Here is an 8,384-nt window from a genome sequence, read left to right on the forward strand (position 1 = left end):
AAAAAAAAAAAAAAAAAAAACTGAAGAGTTTGTTTGTTTCAGGAACTACTAGTCCGATTTGATTAATTCATTCAGTGTTAGACCATTTATTAAAGAAGGCTATAGGCTACATATGTACCACGGGCGAAGGCGGGGCGGACCGCAAGTTATTTGAAATATATAAAGTCAACTGAACTTAACTAATTTTCAAAATTCATTCACCAAAAAGCACTTTCAATTTTTTTTGATTCAAAAGGAATTTCTAAAAATAAATAGGCAAACATGCAATTAAAAAATAAAAATTTATTCTAATTATCAATTTCTCCCAAATAAATTTGTTTATCACTAGATGCGGATAGGACGATTGGCTCATTTCTATGGAAATTAACATCGTTGACCGCACCATTATGTCCCGGGAGTTTGTACAAAACCCGCCGCGATGTCGTGTCCCAAATGTATAGGAATCTATCTGCTGAACCAGCTGCCACCTAGAATGATGAGAAATTTAATACAGCCGCTATTTTAGTACCAAATTCAGAATTATTTATTTGCATCAACACAGTTACCATAAAGATGGTAGGTACAATGCATGTATATAATTGACATGCAAATTATATGCTAATAGACGATACACGCCAACTTATCTCTGAAATTAAGAAGCTACCAATGTCAGAGTACACACCCTTTACAGCACTTGAAGTGATCTATAATGATAATTCAATATCTTTAATTCAATTTTTCACCATTTCAAAGATAAGTTGCACTGTAACCTATTTCACCCTCTCTCATAAACCTTTACTTCTTCCTCGTCGCCTCGAGTCGGGCAATTACCTGAATTTCGTATTGCCATTCTAGATCCCTAACTAATCTGTAACCTTTAAACATCTTAGCAATAAATAGCAAAAGAAATAACCTTAGATCCATCGGGAGACCAGGCGCACCTCAGCAGGTTTTTCTCGAAGTTATGCTGATGTCCCGACATGAGTTTCACACATCTCTCTGAAGGTGCGAATGGTCTCACGTCCCATATCCTTAGTGTATTGTCCATTGAATTTGAGAGCAGGTACGAACCATCATATGAGAGTGCCATACCTACAAATTAATGGTCAAATAAACTTTCACTCAAAAACCCATATTTCATAAGAATATACTATTTATCAATATGTGGAGGGAACACTAAAGTGTATATCAATGAATCAGTACAAATAATTAACGATTTGATTAGAAATTGTTAATTTCAGCCGATTTCCGGACGACGCGTCAACGCGTTAACTGCAGAAAGACGTAATTAGTAAACCTTCTGAAGTTAGTGTGTAACAAAAGCAAAAAAGAAAATATGTCAAATTAGAAACTAATTAAAACGAACGAAAACCTGATAACCTAATTTGTTCGCTATTAGGACGTCATTTGAAAAATCTAAATGTCGCGTCCCATCGTCCCAATGATGTTTCAACGTCTATATTGTCTGTTTGACTGTGAATGAAGGGCCCTTGATCTTGGACTATATTGTATATTTTATTATTATTAATGTTAGCCCCATAGCACACGAGGCGTCAATCGTATCTACCGATAAATCATCTATAGATATATTATTTTATGATATCTATTGAAAAATATTACAGCACAATTATGGCAAAGACAAGACCTTTATGAGGACTTCTTTGAATAAGTAAGTGCTTGTTGTTTTTTCCCTGTGTTCTGTAAGTTAGCTGAGATAAAATTTCATTGCCAATGGTCACAATCCATCAAAATTCTCTTATATCATCAAGCAAAAACTTTAGATGTTACAATATATAAATTCACCTGTAACTGTATCTGTGTGTCCTTTAATCTTATAAGAAACTGTCTTAGTTCTAATATCCCACACTTTTATAACATTATCAAGGCCTCCAGAAATAATCTTCTCCGCTGTATCATTGAATAAGACAGACGTAACTGGGTAGGAACTATCTAGTGACGCAATGGGGTTTCGCTTTCTCGCATCCCACAATTTTATTGTATTGTCATCTGAAGCTGACACTAGAAGTTCAGGCCCTCTTCTTGCTCCTAAAATTGATAAAGAAAACTTTGAAGAATTATTAGACTTACTTACGATGGTTCAAAAATTATAACACCATTTGGTTGTTAAATCACTAATTATTATTCATTGTTTATCAATTCTTTCTATCTATCCATTTTCCTGATGAATGTCAAGAGGACACAGCAAAATTAAGTAACATAACAGATAATAATTATTACACATGAAATTTATTACAGGTTTAATATTCCTATCATATCAAATTAATTGTATTTAATTGGATCTGGGTTTGGTAATATGAAACTGAGAATGGACTGAATTTTTTGTTACAATAAACAAGCAAATTAATTTTGGTTGTAGCAGTCTCTTGTGAGTATGAGTAACTAATCAGAACAAACCTGAAACTGAATTAACAAAGTTTGCGTGTCCCTTAAGCTTTTTAATCCTTGTGCCAGTGGGTACATCCCATACAGCTACAGTGTTATCTGTTGCACATGTGTACATGTGGGAGCCATCTGGAGAGAAGCACAGCTCCATGATGGCGCCCGTGTGCCCTTTCATTACCATCACATTCTCACACTGGCCATAAACATTCCATAGAACTGAAATCCAACATCAGAGTTACTAGATATTAGCCAAAGTATAATATGGTACTGTATGGTATATTTTTAATTAGTTCTTATTGGTTACTTACATATTTGTCTGTCAAACCCTGCAGAGGCAAGATGCTTGCCCTCAGGATGAAATTTAGCAGTGAATATCTCACCCTGATGGCCTTCTAGCAACATAATCGGCGCGTACAGATTAGATGTTCGTGGAACCTAAAATTTATCAAATGACAGATGGAATTATTTGGCGAGTCCTTTAATAAGGAAACAGTTTTATGTATTTATAATTATCATATATCACAGGAGTTTCCTAAGATTTTAAAATAACAAAATCAAGGTACCGTCGCAGTAACCACAGCTTTTTCTCTAGTACCAGCAACAGATATTTCATGGCGTGTCTTTTTTGCTGGCACAACAGAATATTCGTCCGCTTTTCTTTTTATTTCTAACTCTGGCATTTTTCAATATTTTATGTTGTTTTTATACAAACACACCGCAAACCCTGTACCAAAACCACAATTGTCAATCACAGATTAAGAAATAGTTTCTACAATTCTGTCAGGTGTCAGGTCTATAATCTATGAATCATCAATCAAACATCGACCTAAAAACTGATGGACCCGAGTCTACAAAAAAATGTATGGGCTGATGATGATGAATTTACTATAAGTTACTAGTAAAAGTTGTTAAACTGATAAACATTCATTAAGGACCATCTCTGAAATATGTGAAAAAAAAACAAGTTGGTCTTGAAATATATTTTTAATGATCCAGTTATAATAAAACAATCTGATTCTGACGCTATTCTATTAACATTATATCACTTACTTGTGAAGAGACATGAGTAGAAAGAGATAAAATGATATTTCATAGTCTTTCAATGCTTTTATGAAAGCATCATATTTGTATAACTCAATGTACGTATAGAAAACTATGGCACCTCCATTGGTTTACAGCTTAATCAGTGTATAAACGAGTGACTAGTTTTTAATCTGTGGTAACTAGTTGGTATAATATATAGTTATAGTTCTTATATATAGTTCTTAATCTGTAGATGACTAGTTAATCTGGGATCCAATAATATAATAGAAAAAATAATACATACCAAAGAGTAGTAAAATAATACGGATAAGCAATTACCTCTAATTATTATTATTGTTTCCACGAATTGGACTTGTCAACATTCAGAAATAGCATCAAATATCAAGAACGAACGAGCATTTTGATATGGATTATAGAATTAAAGAATAAGAATGGTCCAGGAAGATGGTATAAATCACATTTTTGTGGCAGAAATTATTTTTGCGTTAGGATTATTTGCTGGTAAGTTGAAAACTATATATAAGGAGTACCTGAAACCCCCTGGTTAAAACTAATTTGTATTAGGACTTTTCTCCGCTATAATATAGACGTTTTACTATTAGAAAATTAGTTGAGCAAAGTAAATAAATATCAATCAGTATTCCAAATACTGACAGTAATCGAAATATATACTGAATTTCAGTACTTAATAATAAATGCTGTGATAAATAACATCAATATTCCTAACCGTAGCAATAGCATCCTGCCTCGTGATCAAATTTTTTCTATTCTTTCAAAATTTCTAATTTATAAAGCATTTCAATGCTATAAAGCTAAAAATTAAACATCAATATTCACCATTATCGTTCATCATTCATATACATTTTATGTATTACTAGACGCTAGTCCTGGCTACGCCCGGATATCATGATTCCTGATTTATCCCAGCGGAGCATGTAATCGGGGTAAAAAATCAGCTCATACCTTGTCTCTATTCCAAATTTCATCAAGATCCGTTCAGCATGATTGACGGATAAACATCTAAACAAATTTTCACATCTTCTATATAAAAATCCATTGCTGTTTGTTAGTCTCGCTAAAACTCGAGAGTGGCTTGGCCGATTTTGATAATTTTGGTTTTAATTCATTCATAATAGTCCAGGGAAGGTTTAAAAGGTAAGAAATATAAAGAATAATGTATCACCAAACTTTGTATGGTGATGCAATGTTCGCCAGGTCAGCTAGTTTATAATATTAGTGTGATTTATAACATTAAAAGTACAGTATGTCTATTCACATTTAAGGCAGTGGTTAATTGTGATGTGTTTGTATGATAAGCTTATTCTCAGAATATTATAATAAAACAAACATTTATATAACAGGAAATTCAAATGGGCCTTTACAAATGTTTATTTTATACTTATGCAATGTAACTCTTGATAACACCCAACAATAACACATAATTATTTGATGCACTTACCAGCTTCCAAACAATTGATTAGATTTTGAATTTATCAGAATGCTTTTATTCATTTAAAGTGCTTCAATAGATGTTTAATTGATTGTTGATTGTTTAAAATGGTTCTATTTCGTGGCAAATCAACTCAGGATATGATTATGAGATATTGATTTCTTTTGCATTGGTCATATTGTTAACACACTTTTACTAGCTTCACTTCGGGATTCAATAATTTTCTTAATTATACTCTGATATAATAGCAATATACATCAAGTGAGACAATATTGTTTTTGTTTTATCATTAAAGTTATAGTTTTTTAAACTATTTATATCATATGCAGCACAGTTGTATATGTATACACAACATATTGTATACAGGTAATGGTGCTTAAAAATCATTTATCACTGAGAGCTTGTGTATATCTGTGGATGTAAACATATAACACTTACTGTGAATTGGATAAAAAAAATATTACATGCAATTTTTTAATCAACACTATATGATTACATTATATAGTCCTGCTCTTATATTTTGTGTAGGTTCAGGCAGTTTTGATACTGAAAATAGTATTAAATTGGCGATTAAAATTGGTGAGTTGCAAATGTATTTTTTGATATTATTATTGTTTGATCCAAATTTATTTTTATGATTTCAAATTACTTTGTAGGTAGTTACCTTTTGCGCATGCATACATTCAAATCCTTCAAAATTAATTAAAACCTTAAGTATGTTGTGGAGGACTATGCTATAACTTCGTAACAAAAAAATTTTACAATACAATCCAGTAGTTTTTATGTGAAATCCAGACAACAGATAATCTTCTACAGTTACATATTTTTAAAATTTCCTTCTAATTACAGCAAATGTTAGTTCCTTTAGTTTCCCGTAGTACTTTAGAAACTATGTATCAACATAATCTGAGTGCATATTAATTCAAAGGATTATTTTTAATTGATTTTCAGGCCGATGTGTTGTGTATCTCTTGATGATAAAAGGTTTCCATGAAGTATTTTCCATGGGATATAATGTTATAAAACATAAACAAAAATTTGAATACAATGAATTCCTAGAAAAGAATAAAAAATACTCTATGGTATTTGTGGCAGCCGCTGGCTTATTGGTTTATCAGAAGGCAGAGACATTAGACCTTATAGATTTTGTTGTTTTATACATTGCATACTTTATTACCAAGTACCCTGAAATGGTAAATATATAAGTATTATTTTAGAAATAGATAGTTTTACTGTATATCAAATACATTGGAATATGATGATGATTTTTATCTTTTATTTGTTCAATATTGCAGGAGGTAAAGTCAAAGTCCATAAATTATGGCATCGGAATGGCATGTAGTTACTTTGAGGGCTATTTATCTCATATAATACCAAGTGATGGAGCAAGATTTGTGGGTTTTGAAGAGAATATAAATATATATGAGGCCAGGCAAAATGTGGTGTTCCCAGTTAAAAAATTGTTTATTATTATAAACAAGTCACTGTATTGCCCTCCAGATTTGAAGCATTTCAATAAGACTGATAAAAGCTTACCATATCTGGAAGCATGTCAGGTTAGTATATATTTGCTGCTTATTTTATAATTATGCTCTATTAAAATACACTTATAAAAAGTTCGCAATAAAATAAATCTAATCTCGCATAATGTAAAGTAGAAAAATTTTACTTGTTTGTTTGTTGTTACAATTTGACTTGAAAATGACTTGACCAATTTAAAAGTTTGCTCCCTATTGGTATAGGGTACGCAACAAAAACCTTCACAAACATGAGGGTACTCTGGGAAAATTCTAGAACTGTCTAGTAGCTAGCGACAAAATCTAGTCTGGGGTCAAGTTAACTAAAGGTACTCTAGTAAACTAGGGTACTCCAGTAAACTAGGGTATTCTAGTAAACTAGGGTACTCCAGTAAACTAGGGTACTCCAGTAATCTAGGGTATTCTATGAGAAATTTTGAAGCATTTCAATGCTATAAAACTAAAAATTAAATAGGGTATTCTAGTAAACTAAGGTACTCCAGTAACTAAAGGCAAAGGTGTCGCTCAGTCCCTAGAGGTGATCGAGAAGGACGTGGCCGGCGTGAAGAACCGCGTGTACCGCAACAGCGCGTACAAGATACACCGCGTCGGCGCGCCGCCCGCCTACCTCGCCGTCGAGTGCGCCACGCCGCTGCACACGCTGCACCGCGTGCTCGACAAGCGGACGCTCTGCGAAGGTGAGCCGGTACACCCGGTACACCCGGCACACCCGGTACAGCTGCCCCCCCCAACCTGCGTCCAGCTGAACCGCCGGTGCAGTGCAGGTGGCGGGGGTGTGAGCCCTGGCTGTTAACACCTGCCGTCAAAGGCGAACGACGGTTGGGTTTAACATTTGGGTTTTACATGACCCCCCCACATACCCCCTTATGCAGTAAAACTGTAGAGGGGTATCCGTAAAAGCATGTCCCAACGTTAAAAAGGGTGTTCCGCCAGTGGTGTACTACACTCTATGGTGTTTATTGCTAACGCTGAGTTTGAAAAAAGATCACGCTAAAACACTAATATTATAGATGTGAAAATTTTTTTGTTTGGATGTCTGTCCGTCTGTCCGTCAATCACGCTGAAACAACTGTACGGATTTTGATAAAATTTGGTATACAGACAGGGTACGGTATAGAGATAGATATAATCCCGATATTTAATCGCTCCCTTCGGATAAAGCAGGAATCTTGATATCCGGGTGGAGCCGGGATGAGCGTATTGTATTTTATAATAATACTTATGGTTCTTAAATGTGTACATATATGTTATTTTTTCAGAGCTCGGCACTGTGAATGTAGAGGAAGTCGTCGACGACTTCTGTACGACGCTCAGAAAGCTTATAGATAAGAGTGCTGAGTGTCGCGGGAAGTGTGAGCTCGTGTACTTTGATGGTGAGTCGACGACCGAGCACCCATCAATACGCTGGCCGCGTGTTGCGTTGCTTGACCAGAGCCCTTTCGAAGCCCTTTTTTATATATGCAAATTCCATTTATAATGGCAGTTTTCCGGTTGTACAGTGAATGTGACGTCATGTGACCTCTTTTATGCTACTTGCATGAGATAACTTGTTCGCGTGGTTAATTTCACTGTAAAATACATTTTGTAAATATTTTAACCATTTCATATTTTACACATTTTTTTTTTACAAATTCGGGGAATCCCTTTCTTTGAATTTTTGACAACACCATCTATACTGACTTGTGGGTTTGCCCCGTATTTTATAAGAGGGCAGCAAAATTTTCTCTCCCGCCCCGGGCAACCGATACGCCACTGCAACAAGTACCTACATATTATGTATTAACAATAAATATGTGTTTACAGATAAAGATCCGAACCAGAATCTCGCAGACGTGCTGTTAGAAAAGATACGTGAGTTGGAGCCACAGTTTGAAAGTATGATTAAAAGAGAGTAGACCTCGATGGTCTGAGAAGGCATGTTTTTTGTAATTTTGTAAAACCTCTTTTTATGAGTAATTATTTTTTTTTTT

General features: G+C 34.3%; 2 protein-coding genes across 3 annotated transcripts; one reads left to right on the plus strand and one right to left on the minus strand.

The window, feature by feature from the left end:
• Positions 1-262: 262 nt before the first annotated feature.
• LOC119840135 (U5 small nuclear ribonucleoprotein 40 kDa protein) lies at positions 263-3,147 on the minus strand. Its single transcript, XM_038366648.1, has 6 exons — positions 2,946-3,147; positions 2,691-2,817; positions 2,395-2,598; positions 1,783-2,025; positions 893-1,071; positions 263-467 (listed from the first exon to the last, which is right to left on the minus strand). Exons 1-6 carry the CDS (start codon positions 3,060-3,062, stop codon positions 288-290), a joined length of 1,050 nt encoding a protein of 349 aa, XP_038222576.1. The 5' UTR covers positions 3,063-3,147; the 3' UTR covers positions 263-287.
• Positions 3,148-3,561: 414 nt separating this feature from the next.
• On the plus strand, positions 3,562-8,384 carry LOC119840058 (stimulator of interferon genes protein-like). Of its 2 annotated transcripts, XM_038366555.1 has the most exons (7): positions 3,562-3,927; positions 5,405-5,455; positions 5,828-6,069; positions 6,172-6,432; positions 6,923-7,091; positions 7,674-7,787; positions 8,218-8,384. In XM_038366555.1, exons 1-7 carry the CDS (start codon positions 3,858-3,860, stop codon positions 8,307-8,309), a joined length of 999 nt encoding a protein of 332 aa, XP_038222483.1. In that variant the 5' UTR covers positions 3,562-3,857; the 3' UTR covers positions 8,310-8,384. The 2 variants fall into 2 exon arrangements, with proteins under 2 accessions (XP_038222483.1, XP_038222485.1); XM_038366557.1 differs by lacking the exon at positions 5,405-5,455 and having other exon boundaries at positions 3,565-3,927.

This window comes from Zerene cesonia, chromosome 5 (assembly GCF_012273895.1).
Source record: "Zerene cesonia ecotype Mississippi chromosome 5, Zerene_cesonia_1.1, whole genome shotgun sequence".
NCBI lineage: Eukaryota > Metazoa > Arthropoda > Insecta > Lepidoptera > Pieridae > Zerene > Zerene cesonia.

Excerpts from the sequence above, each read along its gene's own strand:
- LOC119840135 (XM_038366648.1), bottom strand. The coding sequence starts at position 3,062 with ATGCCAGAGTTAGAAATAAAAAGAAAAGCGGACGAATATTCTGTTGTG. Across the intron at positions 2,026-2,394 it reads CTTTGTTAATTCAGTTTCAG|GAGCAAGAAGAGGGCCTGAA; the intron begins GTTTGTTCTGAT and ends TATCAATTTTAG. Across the intron at positions 468-892 it reads GGTCTCCCGATGGATCTAAG|GTGGCAGCTGGTTCAGCAGA; the intron begins GTTATTTCTTTT and ends TCATCATTCTAG.
- LOC119840058 (XM_038366555.1), top strand. The coding sequence starts at position 3,858 with ATGGTCCAGGAAGATGGTATAAATCACATTTTTGTGGCAGAAATTATT. Across the intron at positions 3,928-5,404 it reads TGCGTTAGGATTATTTGCTG|GTTCAGGCAGTTTTGATACT; the intron begins GTAAGTTGAAAA and ends TATTTTGTGTAG. Across the intron at positions 6,070-6,171 it reads TTACCAAGTACCCTGAAATG|GAGGTAAAGTCAAAGTCCAT; the intron begins GTAAATATATAA and ends TCAATATTGCAG.